Source organism: Protopterus annectens, chromosome 2.part0, assembly GCF_019279795.1.
Source record: "Protopterus annectens isolate FY-2018-M chromosome 2.part0, PAN1.0, whole genome shotgun sequence".
Taxonomy (NCBI): domain Eukaryota; kingdom Metazoa; phylum Chordata; order Ceratodontiformes; family Protopteridae; genus Protopterus; species Protopterus annectens.
Window position 1 is genome coordinate 506,492,314 of NC_056728.1, and position 20,734 is coordinate 506,513,047.

At 41.7% G+C, this 20,734-nt stretch overlaps 1 protein-coding gene across 1 annotated transcript in view; it reads left to right on the plus strand.

Moving 5' to 3' along the window:
- The window catches only part of HOOK3 (hook microtubule tethering protein 3), a 2,251,851-nt gene that overhangs the window by 755,717 nt on the left and 1,475,400 nt on the right, over positions 1 to 20,734 (plus strand). Inside the window, exon 7 of the mRNA XM_044060904.1 lies at positions 11,243 to 11,305. Coding sequence (XP_043916839.1) covers positions 11,243 to 11,305 — 63 coding nt within the window. The remainder of the gene's footprint in view (positions 1 to 11,242; positions 11,306 to 20,734) is intronic.

A 20,734-nucleotide genomic window follows, 5' to 3' on the forward strand; every position in this document is an offset into this window, starting at 1 on the left:
CACATCTGGTACCCTGTCAATAAATTATATTCCTGGGAGCAAGCTTGAGCACAACTTCCCAGCAGGCCTTGGGGTTATTGGCCTCCTGCATTGTACTAATTCCATATGCAATACTGCATATGAGGAAACTACAATGGTATCTAAAAAGCCTATGGTGTCAACATTCTCAGGATCTAGAAGCAATGATCCCTATCATACCTTGCCTACAGCTTGAGTTCCTTTGGTGGGCAGAGGCCTGCCACCAAAACAAGGGACTACCATTCACTGTACCCCCTGCCGCCCAAACCCTTACAACAGGCGCATCACACTATGCATGGGGGTCTCACCTGGCAGGGAAGTGCATTCACGGCAAATGGAGCCCAAGTCAAATGCACCTACATGTCAATCAAAAAGAAGTGTTAGCTGTACAGAATGCTCTGACAGCCTTCAAGGACCACATTCTTCCAGGACAGTTAATGGTAAGGACGGGCAGCACCACTTATATGTGGTACATAAACAAGCAGGGGGGGTACCCATTTTTACCCCCTCTACAAACTAGCCATGGCTCTGTGGAATACAGCCTTGAGCTACCAAGTGCATCTACAGGCTCAATTCCTGCCAGGAAAACTAAATACACTGGCAGACGAACTCAGCAGAAATCTCATGGACCCACACGAGTGGAAACTGGAACCAAAGATTTTCAACATGTTGATAAACAAATGGGGTGCCCAGATATAGACCTGTTTGCCTCCCCCCTGAACTACCAATTGTTCAAATTCTCCACAAGGACTCTCCACAAACAAGCTTGGAAAGTGGATGTTCTGTCCTTCAGCTGGAAAAATCCATCAGTTTATGCCTTTCCTCCTCTGCCTCTCCTCTCCAAAGTACTACTAAAGATCAAACAGGACAAGCCAAGCATGATACTGATTGCACCAGACTGGGAACACCAACACTGGTACCCCCTCTTGCGCAGTTTGTCACTGCTGGTCCATGGCACCTGCTTCAGACCCCTACCCTGCTGTCACAGCAGGAGAGCCAGATTCTGCACCTTCAGCTTCAAACCCTGACAGTCTGGCTAATTTCCTAATCTCTCCATTACCAACCCTCAGTAAACAAGTGTTGGATGTCATTTTGGAGGCAAGGAGGCCTAGTACTAGAAAATCTTATGCTAAAAAATGGAAAAGATTCTGTGCCTGAAACCAAACTCAAGAGATGGACACAGTAGCACCCAATTTACCTCAGAATATTCAATACTTACTGAGATGCTTCACAAGGGCTTTTCTTTTTCCTCCATCAAAATTCACGCCTCAGCCATTTCAGCTCATTACAATACAAAACCACCCCTCTTCTCTCATCCACTGCTCAAGCAGTCCCTCAGAGGGGCCAAAAACTTAAGACCACCCAGGAGAGCCCCAACTTCAGCCTGGGACCTTAACTTTGTATTGAAAAAACACACTCTTCCTCCTTTTGAGCCAGTTGCAAGTGCAAAGTTAAAATTTCTTTCTTGGAAAACAGCCTTCCTTTTAGCAATTACTTCAGCAAGAAGGGTATCTGAACTACAGGCCCTTATGGCAGTGGAGCCTTTCATCATATTTCTTGCGTACTGGGTGTCCCTCAGGACCTATCCCCTCCTTCATGCCCAAGGTGGTATCCAGTGTGGCTCTTAATCAGTCCATTCATTTGCCAACCTTCTTCTCTTATCTACAGAACAAAGGGGAAAGGGTATTGCACTCTTTAGATGTGCACAGACAGCTTAGATTTTATTTGGACAGGACCAGACCTCAAAGGAAATCTGAACTGCTGGTGGCATTTGCTGCAGGGGCAGAGGGGAAGGCTATTTCAAAGCAAACCATTTCTAAATGGATAGGCCATTGCATTCATTTCTGTTATAAGCACCATGGAAAACCTATCCCACAGGGGATTAGACCCCATTTAACCAGGGCTGCATCTACCTCTACAGCCTTTCTCAGAGGTGTACCTACCAGGGACATCCTAGAAGCTGCTACCTGGAGTTCTGTACATACTTTCACCAAGCATTACCATTTACCAATTTTCTCTAAATCCAGAGCTGGCTTTTTCACTCCGGTCTTGCAGGGCCTTATAGCTGGTCCTAACGCTATCTAAATGCCTCCTCCCATCCTTAGCTTTGGGAATCTACCCAAATGTGATGACTGCAACAGTGAAACACGAAGAACATAGTACAGTTGTGTACACTTACCATAAATGTAGATGTTGGAGTGGTATTCACTGTTGCAGTCCTGGTTACCCTCCCTCCAGCCCCCTGATTTCTTTTGGCTATGCCTTTACTCTCCCTTACTATGCTTAAAGCTTTTTGGTGTATTTGCTTTTTCGTTGGAGGTGTAACCTTGTGTGTGTGTGTGCGTGTGTGTGTGTGTGCGTGTGCGTGTGTGTGTGTGTGTGTATGTATATATATATATATATATATATATATATATATATATCTATATGTACATTAATTGCTTCCCATTTGTGGGGGGGGGGCTCCTGACATCTGGGGCAAGAAAAACTGATGTAATGGTGTCGGCTGCATGCTTTATACCCCTGACTACCTGACGTCACGGAAGATGAGATAGCAACCGACGCAGGACCCAATACTTTGATAATCAGGCCGACTGAGGGCTACTGCAAGCAGACAATCCCAAATGTCATGAATGCAACAGTGAATACACTCGAACATCTACATTTATGGTAAGTGTTACAAACTGTACTGTCTATGGATGGGTAATTAGTTGTTTTTAGACTCTATTTTTACGTCTAGAATTTTGTTAGCCCTAGTAGTATTTTTTTCTTATGGAATTGTTATGTATAATCCATTGTAGGTTATCTTCCAGTACAGCTGAATTGTCACCAGGAGGGATATACATGACAGTAGTACATTACATATTGGTTTATAATAGTCTATTTTCAAGAAAGTAATACAAAAATCATCTGAACTGAATTTAGGTATTGATTTGTTGTAAGGGGAAATGCTGTCGTTGTTGGGAAATATTAAAACAAAACCACCAGCTTTCCTCTTTTTATATAGTAATTATGGTGATATTTTAGCCGGGAGGTGTAATTTTGGTGTTTATGCTGGTTTAAGACAAGCTTCCGTTACAGCAAGTATATCAGCCTTATGATGGGTACTCCAGGCATGTAGTTCAGTTTTATTTCTTGTGCTCCTAACATTTAGGGCAGCAAAAGTTAAGTTACCAGGGTTGGAGGATGACCATTGTGGGGTTAGAGTCATGTGGAAGCGAATTGTGTTGATATTCATTATGATAGGATGGGTCAGGAATTGGAAATTTCTGATACTTTCTTGTTGGAGAATATTTCTCCACTTAATTTTGTTTGGTTTGAGTTACTCAGTCTGTTTGAATAATGGTGAGGGGCGTCATTAAATAGGTTTGGTGTGAAGAATATAGGGAGGATGTATGAATAGGTGGTTGGGACAGAGTTGGAGAAATGTTGAAAATGATTACAAAGTCATGGAAGGATGAGAGATGACCCATTAGGAGGAGGGGAATAGAGGATATGCTGAGGAGTAGCATGATGGAATCTTTATTTTATTGATTGCAGGTAGTGTGGAAATAAGCTAACTCTACTGCAGTAGTGATCAATATCAAGAACAAGCAGAGTTCTCTTCTACTTGCTGGTTCACTACTGGATAAAATTTTTATTTCTTCCGTAGCCTGCTTGCATCAAAATGTCTTTAGTTTTCCTGGAGGAATTATTCTGAAGACAACTGGATGTGGCAGCTTGACTCTCACACCTGTCTGTCGATATTCCTGATTGCTGCTATAAACTTGCTTCCATTCTGGCTGGTGTATAGTGAATTATTTGTCAAAAGTACTCTGCATTTTTAATACATTTCCTTTGTACCCCAATTTTGTCATGAGCAACTTTCTGCTGGTATGATGTCATCTTTACTAAAACAGATCTTTGCTGCTTTCTTATTGCCAGATTTGGAAGGTATACCCGATCTGCCCTTGCAGATGACAAATCCTGCTGTAGACTACCATTCCATTTGTTTATTAGTGCTTCCATAAATCTAGTGCAGTCTGCACCTTCCAATTTTTCCGGTGCAGCAAACAAAATCTCAGCTTTTCTCTGTGAGCTGTGTTCTAACTGTACTAGTTGTGAAACTGCTCTTCTGGAGAATCCTTATGCTTAGCCACCTTTTCTTTATTTTAGCCTCAGATCTTTGCAGCTTCATTTCATCTTAATAGCTAGCTAAAACTTCTGTAGTTTTCCCACATTTTAGTTGAATTGATGCATTCTTTGAGTGTTTTATTTGTTTTGAACATCTCTTATTTTATTTGATTTATTTGTTTTTTTTTTTTTTTACCTCAAAGTTACCGGCAGCCATTTCCAGTACCAAAGCTGAATCTTGAACTGCATTTTTGATGAGCAGCTGCAGTGATTCTTCTCAGCCTAAGTTTTCTCTTCTCCTTTTTTGGGTGATTTTTTTTTTTTTAAGATGTTCTTCGTGTTTCACTGTTACAGTCATTACATTTGTGTAATCTGCTGGCAGGTTGCCCTCAGTCGGCCTGATTAACAAAGTCTTGGGTCCTGCGTCGGTTGCTGTCTCTTCTTCCATGATGTCAGGTCATCAGGGGTATAAAACATGCAGCCGACGCAATTACATTAGTCTTTCTTGCCACGCGTTGCCCGAAGCAGAAGCAGTTCGCAAGTTCCGATCGGCCGGTTCCTGAAATTTTCGTTTTGAGTTTCAGAACCAAAGTCTTCAACTAAAAATCTAAGTACCCCATTGGGGAAACTTTTTCTTGCTCATTACCGATGTCAGTAAAAGTTAATAATAGCATTACTTGTGGGAAGCAAATACCTCATAAGGATTTTCATTTGTACTGTATTCCTTGCCTAGGCCCTGACCACAACGTACCTTGCTGTCGGTTTTGTGCTAAGTTTAATAAACGCACTATTAAACGTCTGTATATTTTTGCTTCTAAATATTTTGGCTCATACTTTAATTGTCCAGAAATGTCGTCTGTTAGCAATCCGACTACTGGAATACCTAAAAAACGCAAAGAAAAAGACAGGCTGTCGAGGTCCGAAACTGACGGCGCTTCTCCTAAGCCAGTCACCAGTTCGCCAGTACTCCGTAAGATGCTTTCGCAGCCCCTGATACCCACTACTTCTGATTCACAGGCCTTAACCGAGACCCATTCGGAGTCCAGTATGCCGCGGGATGCTTCAATTATGGAACCCGCGGATGTCTCTACCTTAGATGGGTCCGGAGCCACTGTGCAGGCACCGGCTTCTGAGGGTGTTTTCAGGCCTGCAGGTTTGTATATTAGACCGATGCCATCTTCAAAACTAAGGCCAAAATCTAAATCTATGTCTAAAAAACTGACGCCTGGGCCATATGTGCAGGCCCCTATGCCTATAAAACAAATGATCAAAATGGCTGAAGATTTAATTACTCTGATCAGGGGTACCCCCCCCCCCCCACTAAGAGGCGTAGGCAAGACATTGATTATGAATCTTCTGAACAGGATTCTGTTTCGTCTGACTCTTCTAATGAACAGGATTTGTCTATACCTACTTATAAGGACTCTGATGCAGAAGATTCCATTCCTTCTGCTTCTCCCCCTGAGGATTTTTCTTTTGGGGAAACTTTACATACCTTACGGGAACATTTCCACTGGGAAAGACAGGATTTCCCTGAATCTAAAAAGAGCCGTGATTTTCTTCTTCCTCAGCATAGGCCTTTGGGCTATACATCCTGTTCTAGACATTGTTGATGATGTTTTTTCAGAATCTAGTATGGCTCCTGATTCTCTTCCTCTGGCTCCTTGTAAGCCAGACATATACTACAGGGGTGCCGACTCCCACAAATTCCAGGGCGCTGGATAGATTGGGTAAGAAGGTTTACACTTCAGCAGTCTTGGCAATCAGGGCTTTAAACTGTCAATTTCATATGCTTAAATAGCAGCATATCATGGGACTGCTTAAACAGAAAATTGTTAATTTCTGACTGTGTGGAAAGCAAAGATGTACAGGATTTATTGCATTCAGCTGAACAAGTTGGAAAACATACTTTGCAATGTGGTTTTGATTCTTTGGAGGCCTCTTGCAGGGCTGCTGTTACTGGGTCTGTGCTTAGAAGGTATGTTTGGCTTAAGGAGCAATCTCTGCCTGATCATGTTAAAGCAAAATTGTTGGATGCTCCTTTACAACAGGACTGTCTCTTTGGTAATAAGGCTGAAGAAGTTTTAAAAAAGATGGAAGATAAAGCTAAATCTATGCGAACTGTGGAAGACTTCTTACAAGTGCAACCTCCAAGATTTAGTAGGCACTGGCCTACTAAGAACTGGTCCTTTCCAGTTCCTTCAAGAGCCACTCAAGTCAAACCCAGACATTCCAAAGGCTCCAGGTTTCAGTCACAAGGGTCTTTTAGAACAAAACAATGGGGTGCCTCCTTCTCCTAATCTGGAAACAACAAGGCACCTCCCTATGGTAAGCAGTCTCAACGACTTCCTTCTACACTTACCAAGCACTTACCTTTTAGCCGCCCCTTTGGGGGGAAAACTGGCACTTCATGCAAGAAACTGGCAACTTATAACCCAGGACAAATGGGTTTTAAATATAGTATCCCAGGGATACAGATTTCATTTCCACACGTTGCCAATCCCAAACGGATGGCCAGACCTGCCCCCAAATCAGTGGGCAGAGGCCCAGAAACAAGTACTGTCTTTCATGAACATGGGAGCTATGCAGCCAGACCCAGAAGAGGAAAAGGGACTAGGTTTCTATTCAAGACTTTTCCTGGTACCCAGAAAAGACAAATCATGGCATCAGGTTCTGGACTTATCTACTCTAAACACATTTCTGGACATTCCAAAATTCAAGATACTGACTCTTCAACAGTTACTTCCTATGCTAGGCAAAGATGCCTGGTTAGTAATTCTAGACTTAAGAGGCTTACCTGCATATCCCAATCAGGGAATCTTACAGAAGATACCTCCGCTTCAAAGCAGGCTATTTGCATTACTAGTTCTCTGCACTGCCCTTTGGCTTATCTACTGCGCCCTGGGTCTTTACAAAGTGCCTGGCTCCAGTAATTGCATTTTGCAGGCAAAGAAATATTCAAATATATCCATACCTGGATGATTGTCTAATTCAGGCAGAAAACAGGGACATTCTTCAAAAACATCTGGCATTTGTAAAAAGGGTTCTAACTTGTCTAGGGTGCATCATAAAAACAAAGTAATGAAAGCAAGTCCAAAAATCCAAGGTAGTACACGATATTAAACGTAGAAAAGTTTATTTACAACTTAAAATGCTTTTCGTCACCAAAGGTATGGTACCTTCATCAGAAATTAATACCAAATTAGTGCAAACATTTTAAAATACACTCAATAGGTGAGCACATGTTAAAAACGAACGAATCAGTGGAGTGTTTCATTTAAAGAAATAAACCTTATCACATTAGTAACAATGTAATACTCTGTGACACCCACTCAAGTACCTAAAATTAAAACACATTAGTAAAATGAGTCGGCAAAAACACTACCATAACATACTATTTATATAATACTCCTATCTATATATATATATATATATATATATATATATATATAAATACCTGCTTATAATGAATTTAAAAATAAAAATATATAATATTTACATTTTTAACTAGTGAAATTTTTCACCTAGCTAAACTTTTTAATTTTAACAAGCAAGAAATGTTGCAAGCCTCATTTAATCCAGGGTATGCAAAGGCATTTAACAACAATTGCCATTCTAGTTCTCGTTCTTCCAATAGTAACGGTGAAGGACCACCTCTAATATCAGGCTGAATGTGGTCGATAGCGTTAAAGCAAAACTTATGACCACCACATAAATTAGAATGCTTAGCCAGTGCATTTTCACATTTATTCTTATCTATGGCATAGATATGCTCATAGATTCTCTCCCAGAACTTACGGTCTATTTTACCTACGTAAAATGCCGGGCATTTAATGCACATGGCAATATATATCACTGCCTTGGACTCGCAGTTAAATTTATAGTTATGATTGTATTTCCTATTATTACCTATACAAAAAGAATTACCTGTCTTAATATATCTACACATCCTGCATGCTCCACAGGTAAACATACCTACAAGTCTCCCCCTGACTCTGGGAGCTCTGCGCTCAAGTATGTTTTTTAAATTAGACACTCTTCTGTACACTATTTTAGGCAAATTACCTAACTTCTCAAGTAGAAAATTATCTCTACTAATAAAGGTCCAGGACCTCAGTTTTGTATTGGAAAAACTCACTCTCCCTCCTTTTGAGCCAGCTGCTACTGCAGACTTAAAATTTCTCTCCTGGAAAACAACATTCCTTTTAGCAGTCACTTCAGCTAGAAGGATTTCTGAATTACAGGCTCTTATGGCAGTGGAGCCTTTCATTATTTTTCATGCGGACAGGGTGTCTCTCAGGACCTATCCATCCTTCATGCCTAAGGTGATATCCACTGTGGCTCATAATCAGACCATTCATTTGCCAACTTTCTTTCCCAATCCACAGAACAAGGGGGAGCGGATTCTGCATTCATTGGATGTACACAGACAACTTAGATTTTACTTAAACAGGACAAAATCTCTAAGAAAATCTGAACTACTGGTGGCATTTGCTGTAGGAGTAGAGGGAAAGGCTATTTCATAGCAGACCATTTCCAAATGGATAAGCCATTGTATTCATTTCTGCTACATGTACCATGGTAAAACTTATCCCCAGGGGATCAGATCTCATTCCACCAGGGCTGCATCTACTTTTACAGCCTTTCGCAGAGGTGTTCCTACCAGAGACATTTTAGAAGCTGCTACCTGGAGCTCAGTTCATATGTTCACCAAACATTACCATTTACCTTTCTTCTCTAAATCCAGAGCTGGCTTTGCCACTGCTGTCCTGCAGGGGCCTTATAGCTGGTCCTAATGCTGTATAAATCCATCCTCCCATCCATAGCTTTGGGAATCTACCCAAATGTAATGACTGCACCAGTGAAATACAAAGAACATAGTACAGTTGTGTACACTTACCATAAATGTAGATGTTTGAGTGTATTCACTGTTGCAGTCCTGGTTACCCTCCCTCCAACTCCTTGTTTTTCTCTTACTATACTTCTGCTTTCCTTCCTTTACTATGCTTAAAAGCCTTTTTGGTGTGTTTGCTTTTGTTTGGAGGTATATTTTTGTGTTTTTAAATACTTTAATATTTGTCTCCCCATTTGGGGGGCACCTGACATCTGGGGCAAGAAAAACTAATGTAATGGTGTCGGCTGCATGTTTTATACCCCTGACTACCTGACATCATGGAAGAAGGGACAGCAACCGACGCAGGACCCCAAGACTTTGTTAATCAGGCCGACTGAGGGCAAACTGCCAGCAGATTACCCAAATGTAATGACTGCAACAGTGAATACATTTGAACATCTACATTTATGGTAAATGTACACAACTGTACTTTCTCCAAATTTCTTCTTTGTTAGCATCAAAACAGGGGAATTACTAGTCCTTGGCTAACTTTTACCCAAATGAACAGCTTCACTGGCCCATTTTCATAGTTTCTGTTTTCATACTGAGAGAGCTGTAGTCATGTTTAATCAGCATGTAGCCCATCTTGGAAGTCATCTCCTTTTTACTCTTGACCCAATTGCAGATAAGTATTGCAACAACCCACCTAGAGAACTATTTACAACAGAAATAATTTGAAAATCTGTGATAGAGCATCAAAACACACGGATTGAGATTCATAGATGAGCACTTTGTGTGTGTGCAGCACTCATATTTTGGAATTTGCATCAGTGGGTGGCTTACAGCTATGGATGTCTTGCATTATACTATGGATTCCTATAACTTTTGCTTGGCTTCTAATTAGCACTTTGGTATTTGTCAGGGAATTTCAGCCACAAAGTTTGCCCAGCAACATGACAGTATTGTATTTGTACTGTTATTCATTGGCAACCATTAAAATGTCTCGTTGGGTATCATGCGTGCTCACCCCCCCTCCATTTGCTCTTAGAACTTTTAGATTTTAGCCCACTTCTTAGAGGAAATGGCACACAAGGATACTTTATTACATTCAATTTAAAATATTCCTTTATCTTTTTCAACCTTCCATCCTATCTTGACTGTCATTGTTGCAGTGACTGTCAGATCTTTGTATATGTATTGAGTTGTAAGTCATATTTGTCACATCTTCGTTTTTGTTTGCTAAATGTTTTGTCATCTTACTTTACAGTAACTTTAATGACTTTTTTGTGTCTGCATGCCTTATTGAAGTCACAGAAAATCCCCCCACAATTCTGATTTCAGCATCATACATTTTAAATAGGAAAATCTAGTTTGATTTTTTAACATATGTACTTGTTTGCAAATTCGTAAGTAGTACACAGCAGTACCAAGAATTAGATGTAGGCATATTTTAGTGTTCATAAATAAAACAACAGAAAGATTTGAAAGAAGTAATGCTGATTAATGTCCCGATATCTTACAAGAAGGGTAGAAACATGGCTGATATGTTAATACATAAAGATTTTATTCCACCAAGTACTATAATGTATAGTGGAATGGTGGTAAATAAGGGAACTTGTACATGAAATAAATGCTGCAGTTGCAAGTATGTAGTAAGAAGATTTGAAAACATTAATGGCATACATTTTATATCAAATGGACTGTATAATTGTAACACAGAAACTGTTATACATCTGCCGAAATGTGGTCGTGGACTACATTATGTTGGGAAAACAGATATTTTGAAAGAACGTGTACAGGAACAAGTTAGAGATATTAATGTCAATATGGAAAGCCCTTTAGGGGCTCATTTTAAGTAGTTGTAATTCAAATCCAAGTTGTCTAAAAGCAACAGTTTTAGAACAGGTGAAATTGCAATGGGGGAATGTAGAGAAATAAAAAGTAAATTGTTGTATAAAGAGACACTGTTTATTTTAAAATATAATATAATGGAGCCATCAGGCTTAAATAAAGAATGTAATTGGAGGTTGGTAATTAGATAATTAGAAATTAATTGAATAAAATATTGTATAAAAATGGAGATTTTTTTAATAGAGGTTTCTCTTTAAAGGCTGTATGTAAAGCCGAAGCGCTAAGTCTGGTTAATAAACTGGAATTTCGTTAGTATATTTCTGTGACCGTTTTTCTCTTTTATTTATTATTTTTTGTACAGACATTTGTTTTTTATATTTTAATGTTCATTACTGCTGAGTATTAATTTAGATGTTTTTCTTTCAGTTAATGAGTAAAGAGACCCCCGTGACTGTTGGGAATGACACATACGCTGATCTTGAGAGGCAGGTAAGCACTACTTATCTTAAAAAAATATATATGCCTTAAAAGATGCATGAGCATGTTTACCTTAAAAAAGTATGCATTTCTTCTGTGAACAAACATACTTGCTTATTTTTATTGTAATTCCTCCACTTCAGCAAAGTTTGTTTTTAGCTGGTTTGAAGATGTGCATGGGAAGACTTGAGGATACATTATTTTTTATTTTCTGTGTTGGTGGTCGTTTAAATAGATATATCTGATGATGTCCTTTTCATTCTTCCTCAACTTATAGGTTTGGATCTGATCCTCTGATCCTACTTGGCTGCATATACCAGACTTCGGATCCAGCTGTTGAGCTTTTCCCTCCATCCATAATGCCCTTCTCCATCCCCATTGCCTCAGATCGAGTTTGCCGCCATAATGAGCAGACGCAGGTTTTACTATCGAGCTGTTATAGGATATATTTTGTGAGTTATTCAAGTTTTTACAAATTCCTTTCTACTTTTGACTATCCTCAATGAGGTTAATCTCTCACACCGCTGACGATACCTCACAAGTAGCTATTTCAGGCATCGCCATAATGAGACCTGCATGGATGCAGCTATGTGACTTTGCGGAACACCCCATTCGATGGCACTTCTTTGTTTGGGCCATCAGTAAAGGATACACTTACTTGCAGTAAACAAGATGAAAAGACCCTGTATGCTATAGGGATCAAGTTTTCTACGCATCAGTGAACCTTCTAGGAACCAGAGAGGTGGTAAGAAAATGTGGTTATGTAAATCTCGGAGACCTTTCCAAACTTCGCGCAGGGATGATTCCTCCAGAAGTAGAGGAGGAAATTTTAATAGTAGATGTCACCCCAGAAATAGAGAAGGCCCACAGAACCAGAGCTTTGGAGATTCTTTTTCAGACAGGCCGTTTCAGTGCTCCTGAAGGGCTGCCCAACTGTCCAGCTGTAGTGGCAGTTGGGGATCGCTTCTCTTTGCACGTAGGCACATGGGCAAGTGTAACACAAGATTTGTGGGTGCTAAGAATAATATCCAGAGGCTTTTACATGTTTTTCCCTTTCTTTTCTCATTATCAAAGGAAGAAACTTCCTGACATTCGACCCATTCAGAGAAAGGCTGCAGCAGAAGAAATCCAGAAACTGCTAGAAAAAGTCCTCCATAAGGTCCCACAAGACCAGTTATGATTTGGAACTTATTCAGGCTTCTTTTTAGCACCAAAGAAAACAGGGGACCTTAGACCCATTTTGGATCTAAGCAAATTGAACCAGTATGTAAAGAAAGCAAAGTTCCAGATGGTCATAGTTCAGTTCATCTTGCCTTTTCTGCACTAAGATGATTGGATGTGCTCTTTAGATCTTCAGGATGTATACTGTCACATCAGAATAGACGGACCAGAAAATATCTTCACTTTCAGTTGGTAGCCAGTCATTACTAGTTCAGGGCTCTGCCCTTTGGACTAACCACAGTCCCCAGGGTGTTTACCAAATACACTGCAATAGTGGCAGCTTACTTGAGACTAAAGAGATTCCAAGTGTTTCCATATCTAGATGACTGGCTGATCACTGCCCCTTCCATTCATCTGTTACAACAGGCCAGGGACTATTTGCTCCAGATTTGCAAAACTTTGGGAATTACGATAAATCTTTCCAAATCAAAACTTATGCCAGTTCGGAGATTGGAGTTCATCAGTTCAGTTTTGAATACGACAGCACAGGTAGTGTCAATGACAGCAGCAATAGGTCTGCTTCCTCTAGCATGCTTCTTTATGCAGGTTCTCCAGTGGACTCTAGCTGTACAGTGGTCCATTCGATATCAACCCCTGTCTTTTCAAGTAAAGCTCACCCCGATTTGCAAGCAGCACATCTGCTGGTGGATAGAATCAGATGATTTTTTTTCCTGGGTAGACCCTTCATTCTGTCAAACCCAGTAGCCACAGTGACCACAAATTGTTCTCAACTGGGGGTAGGGCATTTCTTGGGAAGAACTGTCCAAGGCATGTGGTTCCCTCACCCCAAGTTGCATATCAGTGTCTTAGAGATGAGAGCAGTATTATTAGCATTGCAGGCATTTTAAGATGCTTTTCCCTTGGAGACTGTTGCAGTTCACACTGATAACATGTCTGTAGTCTGGTAAGTCAACAAGCAAGGAGGAACTTTATCTTTATCCCCTTTGGAGAGAGGCCAGCCATGAGGGGTTGGGAATGAGTGATCTCATCAGACCACTTTGTAATTGCATTGCACATTCCAGGGAAGACTGACATGCTAGGGGACAAACTAAGTAGATTAATTGTGCTGCCTCATGAATGGTCTCCCCTTCAGTTGGTAGCGGAGATGATATTCAGCACTGAGGCTGACCTTGCTGCGACCTCTTTGCCACCCCCGTCAACAGCAAGTGCAGCAGGTACTTTGCTCTTATCACCCCTCAGGGGGCGTCACCAAAGGGACACTGTGATGCATGCTTGGCCCTCAGGACTCCTTTATGCTTATCCTCCTATGCCCTAATTCCCAAATTTCTACAGAAAGCAGGTTGGCTGAAGAGTTCAGTAATCCTCATTGCCCCCTTCTGGCCTCAGCAAGTATGGGTCCCTCTTCTACTGTCTCACCTTCATTATCCTGCATGGATACTGGAGCCTACACAGGATCTCTTCTGTCACCCGTAGAGGATTCAACACCCCAACATTCAGGCTCTCAAGCTAACTGCATGGTTTCTCCACTACCGGTAATAGTTATACAGTCCTGGCTGTCTTCTGCTGTATGTGATAGAATATTATTTTGGCTTCTCAAAATGATTCTATCAAAAAAGTTTACAGGAGTAAATGGAAGAGGTTCTCCATTTGGGCATCAGGTAAGGGAATTGACCCTTTTTCTGCTCCACTTTCTGCTATTCTTCCATTTTTTTGACCACCCTTTTTAAAGAAGGAGCAAGTTTCTCTACAGTTAAGCTTCATTTGGCAGCAATTTAATTTCCACACAGGGAGCAAATCATTTTCATTGGCTTCCTCTAGATTGTGTAAAGCTGTCATAAAAGGCATTTTTTCCCTGAGGCTTCCGATAAAGGATCTAACAGCTGTACTTGAGGGTTTAGCACAAAAACCTTTTGAACCATCAGATAAATCTGACTTAAAATGTCTGTCATGAAAGATTGTTTTCTTGGAAGCTGTAACTTCTGCAAAATGAATATCTGAACTCCAGCTCTTTCTTCTAAAACTCCTTACATTATTTTTCATAAAGATAGGGTTTAATTATGGACTAACCCTTACTTTGTACCTAAAATGGCTTCTGAAGATAACATCAACCAATCCATTCACTTAACCAGTTTTCTTTCCAAAATCTCCCAGTAAAGGGGAGTACATGCTACACCTCCTTGATGTGCACAGACAACCATGTTTTTACCCTTCACAAGACAAAACAGTTTAGAAAATTAAGCCATCTTTTTGTCTTTTTCTCTAAATTGCCTAGGCCATCCAGTTTCTAAAGTTACCCTAGCTAAATGGATTAGAGTGTATTTTAGATTTACTCTCAGAAAGGTGTGACATTACCTAAACCTCCCCGAGCTCATTCAGCCAGATCCATGTCTATTTCATTGGCCTTTTCGTCAAGAATGTCAGTGTTGATATCTGTGCTGCATTTACATGGTCCAAGACTCATACCTTTATTTCTCATTACAAATTGGATATTTCCAGAAACAGAGCTGACTTTGGTTCGGCAGTATCTTCCATGAGGGCCACCCAAGATCAACGTAGCTGTGGACTCTGTCCCATATGTTGAGGAAGAATAAAAAGGACAACATCAGATTTAAAAGTTATGTACTTGCCATAACTAGACATCTGTGTTGTCCATTTTCATTCATCAACTCCCCTCCCATCTACCCCCATCTTTTTTCTTTTGGAAGGATCTATTGGACTGTTTGGAATCTACAGTTCCAGGTTTGAGCCTCAACTCCCCTCCCATCTACCCCCCATCCTTTTTCTTTTAGAAGGATCTATTGGACTGTGTTTGGAACCTACAGTTCCAGGTTTGAGCCTTGCCTTTTCTGTCTGTCTATACCTGTTTCGTTTTAACTATGGGGAAATAGGACAGCAAACTTGATGTGAGGCAATGGGGACGGAGTGAGGCATTATGGATAGAGGGAGGAGCTCGAGAACTGGATCCGAAGTCTGGTATGTACAGCTGAGTCGGATCCGAGGATTGAATCTGAACCATACAATGAGGAAGAATGAAAATGGACAACAAAGATGCCTAGTTATGGTGAGTACTTAAATTTTAATTTAATATTTTGTGACATTTATTGAAAAGAATAGGGGGAGATTTTTTAATTTACCTAATATCATTATCAAATGCTTTCATGTTAATTATTACCTTTTATAACAATATTTCATGTGCCAAATAAGTTTGCATACTTTATTTTCCTTTGTGTAACTTTGCAATGCAGAAAGTACAGTTGTGTGCGCTTACCATAAATGTAGCTGTTCGAGTGTATTCATTGTTTCAGTCATCACATTTGGGTTATCTGCTTGCAGTAACCCTCAGTTGGCCTGATTATCAAAGTCTTGGGTCCTGCATCAGTTGCTGTCTCATCTTCCATGATGTCAGGTAGTCAGGGGTATAAAGCATGCAGCCAACGCCATTACATCAGTTTTTCTTGCCCCGGATGTCAGGTGTCCCCATAATGGGAAGCAGTTATGTACAAGGTTACACCTCCAACAAAAAAAGCAAATGCACCAAAAAGCTTTAAACATAGTAAACAAGAATACAGGTATAGTCAGTAGAAGTCAGGGGGCTGGAGGGAGGGTAACCAGGACTGCAACAGTGAATACACTCTAATATCTACATTTATGTTAAGTATACACAACTGTACTATGTTCCTCGTGTTTCACTGTTGCAGTCATCACATTTGGGTAGATTCCCAAAGCTAAGGATGGGAGGAGGTAATTAGATAGCATTAGGACCAGCTATAAGGCCCTGCAAGACTGCAGTGGCAAAACCAGCTCTAGATTTAGAAAAAAATGGCAAGTGGTAATGCTTGGTGAAGGTATGTACAGAACACCAGGTAGCAGTGTTTAGGATGTCCCTGGTAGGGGCACCTCTGAGAAAAGCTGTAGAGGTAGATGCAGCCCTAGATGAATGTGGTCTAATCCTCTGTGGGGTAGGTTTTCCATGGTGCTTATAGCAGAAATGAATGCAGTAGCCTACCACTTAGAAATGGTTTGCTTTGAAATGGCTTTCCCCTCTGCCCCTGCAGCAAATGCAACCAGCAGCTCTTCATATTTCCTGAGAGGTTTAGTCCTGTCCAAGTAAAATCTAAGTTGTCTGTGCACATCCAATGAGTACAGTATCCATTCCTCTTTGTTCTGTGGATTAGAAAAGAAGGTTGGCAAATGAATGGGGACTGATTAAGGGCCACACTGGATACCACCTTGGGCATGAAGGAGGGATTGGTCCTGAAGGACACCCTGTCTGCATGAAAGATGATGAAAGGCTCCACTGCCATGAGGGACTGTAAATCAGACACTCTTCTTGTTGAAGTGATGGCTAGAAGGAAGGCTGTTTTCCAAGAAAGGAATTTCAACTCTGCATTTGCAGCTGGCTCAAAGGGAGGTAGAGTGAGTTTTTCCAATACAAAGTTGAGGTCCCAGGCTGGAGTAGGGCTCTCCTGGTTGGTCTTAAGTTTTTGGCCCCTCTGAGGAACTGCTTCAACAGTGGATGAGAGAAAGAGGGGTAGTTCTGTATTGTAATGAGCTGAAATGGCTGAGGCATGAATTTTGATGGAGGAAAAGGAAAGGCCCTTGTGTATCATCTCAGTTAAGTATTTAAGAATCTGAGGTAAATTGGGCAATGCTGTGCCCATCCCCTGAGTTTGGCTCCAGGAACAGAATCTTTTCCATTTTTCAGCATAGGGTTTTCTAGTACTAGGCCTCCTTGCATCCAGAATGACATCCATCACTTTTTTACTGAGGGCTGGTAACGGAGAGATCAGATAATTAGCCAGGCTGCCAGGTTCAAGGTTTGAAGCTGTGGGTGCAGACTCTGGCCCTCCTGCTGGGACAACAGGGTAGGGGTCTGAGGCAGGTACCCTGGTGCCAGCCGTGACACACTGCGCAAGAGGGGGGTACCCAGTGTCGGTGTGGCCAGTCTGGTGCAATCTGTATTGCCCTTGGTTTGTCCTGTTTGATCTTTAGTAGTACCTTGGAGAGGAAAGGCAGAGGAGGAAAGGCATAAACTGGTAGGTTTTTCCAGGTGAAGGACAGGGCATCCACTTTCCAAGCTTGTTTGTGGGGAGTCCTTGTGCAGAATTTGTCCAATTGGTAGTTCTGGGGGGAGGCAAACAGGTCTATCTTTGGGCTCCCCCATTTGTTTCCCAACATGTTGAATATCTTTGTTTCCAGTTTCCACTCGTGTGGGTCCATGAGATTTCTGCTTAGGTGATCTGCCAGTGTATTTAGCTTTCCTGGCAGGAATTGAGCCTGTAGGTGCACTTGGTAGCTCAAGGCTGTGTTCCACAGAGCCATGGCTAGTCTGCAAAGAGGTTATGAGTGGGTTCCTCCCTGCTTGTTTATATACCACATAACAGTGGTGTTGTCCGTCTTTACCAGTAATTGTCCTGGAAGAATGTGGTCCTTGAAGGTTGTCAGAGCTTTCTGTACAGCTAACATTTATTTTTGATTGATATGCAGGTGCATTTGACTTGGGTTCCATTTGCACTGAATGCACTTTCCTGCAAAGTGAGCCCCCCATGCATAGTCTGATGCGTCTGTTGTTAGGGTTTGGGCAGCAGGGGGTAGAGTGAATGGCAGTCCCTTGTTTTGGTGGCAGGCCTCTGCCCACCAAAGGAAGTCTATCTGTAGACAAGGTATGATAGGAATCATTGATTCTAGATCCTGAGAATGTTGACACCATAGGCTTTTTAGATACCATTGTAGTTTCCTCATATGCAGTCTTGCATATGGAATTAGTAGAATGCAGTCCATGAACCCCAGGGCTTGCAGTTTTTTCTTTGCAGATAGCTGGGCCTTTGTGGCCAGTTGTTTGAAGTAGGCTGTCAACTGAACTTGTTTCTCTGGTGTGTGAGGTAGGCCATCTGGGAAGTTGTATTCAAGCTTGCTCCCAGGAACACACTTTGCTGGCAGGGTACAAGATGTGATTTATTTTCGTTTATGGTGTACCCCAGAGAAGTTAGCAGTTTCTTTACAAATGCCAGATGATTTAATAGTATGTCCTGGCTTTCTGCCTGAATTAGACAATCGTCCAGGGATGGGTATACTTGAATATTTCTTTGCCTGCAAAAAGCAATGAGTGGAGCTAGGCACTTTGTGAATACCCTGGGCACAGTAGATAAACCAAAGGGCAGTGCAGAGAACTGATAGTGCATGTAGCCTGCTTTGAAGCGTAGGTATCTTCTGCAAGATTTCCCTTATTGGGATGTGCAGGTAGGCTTCCTTTAAATCCAGTGTTGCCAACCAGGCATCTTTGCCTAGCATAGGAAGCAGCTGATGAGTTGGCATGTTGAATTTAGGATAGGCCGGTCCAGGATAGGATGCCAGGAATTGACTTTTCTGGGAAACAGAAAAAGTCTTGAGTAGAAACCCTGTCCCCTTTCTCCTCCTGGAACAGGTTGAATAGCCCTCATGCTTAAAAGAGAGAGAACTTGCTTTTGAGCCTCTGTCCATTGATTTGGGGGTATATTTGGCCAACCGTTTGGGGTTGGTAAGGAGTGGAAGTGGAATCTATATCCTTGGAAAACTATATTTAAAACCCATTTGCTGTGGGTAATGAGTTCCCAATTTTTTACCTGCAGGGCAATCTTGCCCCCTAAAGGAACAGTTAGTTGAGCAGGGCTTGGAAGGTTTAAATTTAAGTAATTGAGACAGTTTACCACAGGGAGGAGTCTTACTACTTCCTGCTTTGGAAGTGGAAGCCCCCCACTTCTTAGTCCTGTGAGTCCCTTGGGACTGCAGCCTGGGTGTTCTTTTGGCTCTGAGTTTGGACTGAGAAAGCCTGGAAGAGGCAGGAAAGGACCAATTCTTAGAGGGCCAATGCCTAATAAATCTGTTAGGTTGTACTTGCAGGAAATCTTTAACAGTTTGCATAGATTTAGCTTTTTCCTCCACCTTTTTAAGTACTACTACTGCTTTGCTGCCAAACAGGCGGTCTTGGTTTAAGGGAGCATCCAGCAATTTAGCCTTAACATGATCTGGCAAAGATTGCTCCTTAAGCCAAGCATGCCTTCTAAGTACAGACCCAGTGACAGCAGTCCTGCAAGATGCCTCTAAAGAACCAAAACCACATTGTAAAGTATGTTTTCCAACTTGTTCAGCAGAGTGCATTAAATCCTGTAAATCTTTATTTTCAGCACAATCAGGAATCAACATAATTTTCTGTTTAAGCAATCCAATAATATACTGCTGATACTTTAACGTATGAAACTGGCAGTTTCAGGCCCTAATGGCCAAGTTTGCAAAAGTGTATACCTTCTTACCCCATCTATCCAGCGGCCTGGAATCTCTGTCAGTGGGGATATGATTTTTGGCAGTAGTGGACTTAATGCCCTTGGGTCCCCGTGAAATGGTCTCAGGATCTGCAGTAGGATTTTTAAAAAGGAACTTGTGAGAGTCAGGAACCTTGTAATACCTGTCAGGTTTTCTGGGAGTAGGAGGTAAAGTCAGGGGCCAGGCTAGATTCCGAGAAGGCATCAACAGTGTCCAGTACAGGAGGTATTGCTAAAGGCCTGTGTTGGGGCAGGAGTAAGAAATCCCTAAGCCTCTTTTTGGAGTCAGAGTAATCCTGGCTTAACCAGCGAAAATGCTCCCTAAGAGTATGCAAGGTTTCACCAAAAGAGAAATCCTCTGGAGGGGGAAGCAGAGGGAATGGAGTCCTCTGCATCAGAATCCTCATAGGTAATTAAGGGTAAATCCTGGTCATCAGTGGAAACAGAAATTTCAGAGTCCTGATCAGAAGAAAAATCAGTCCTAGGTCTCTTAGAGGGGGGAAGGGTGGCTTCCCCTGATTAGAGTAATAAGGTCTTCAGCCATTCTTATCATTTTTTTTTTTTTTAGGCATAGGGGCCTGACCATGCAGTCCGGGTGTTGGTTTTCTAGGCATGGATCATATTTTAGGCCTTGAAGAAGAAGATGGCGTCAGTTTAATATGCAAGTCAGTAGGCCTGAATACACCCTTGGAAGCCGATGCCTGCACAGCAGCTCCGGACCCATCCAAGGTAGAGACAACTGCAGGTTCCACAGTCGAGGAAGCAACTCGCGGCATACCGGACTCCGAATGGGTCTCAGTATAGACCTGCAAATCTGAAGTAGCAGGTATCAGGGGCTGCGAAAGCGCCTCACTCAGTACTGGCGAACTGGCTACTAGCTTAGGAGAAGCGTTGTCAGCAGCTTTGGACCTATGCGTTCTGTCTCTGTCTTTATCTTTACGGTTTTTCGGAATGTCGGTAG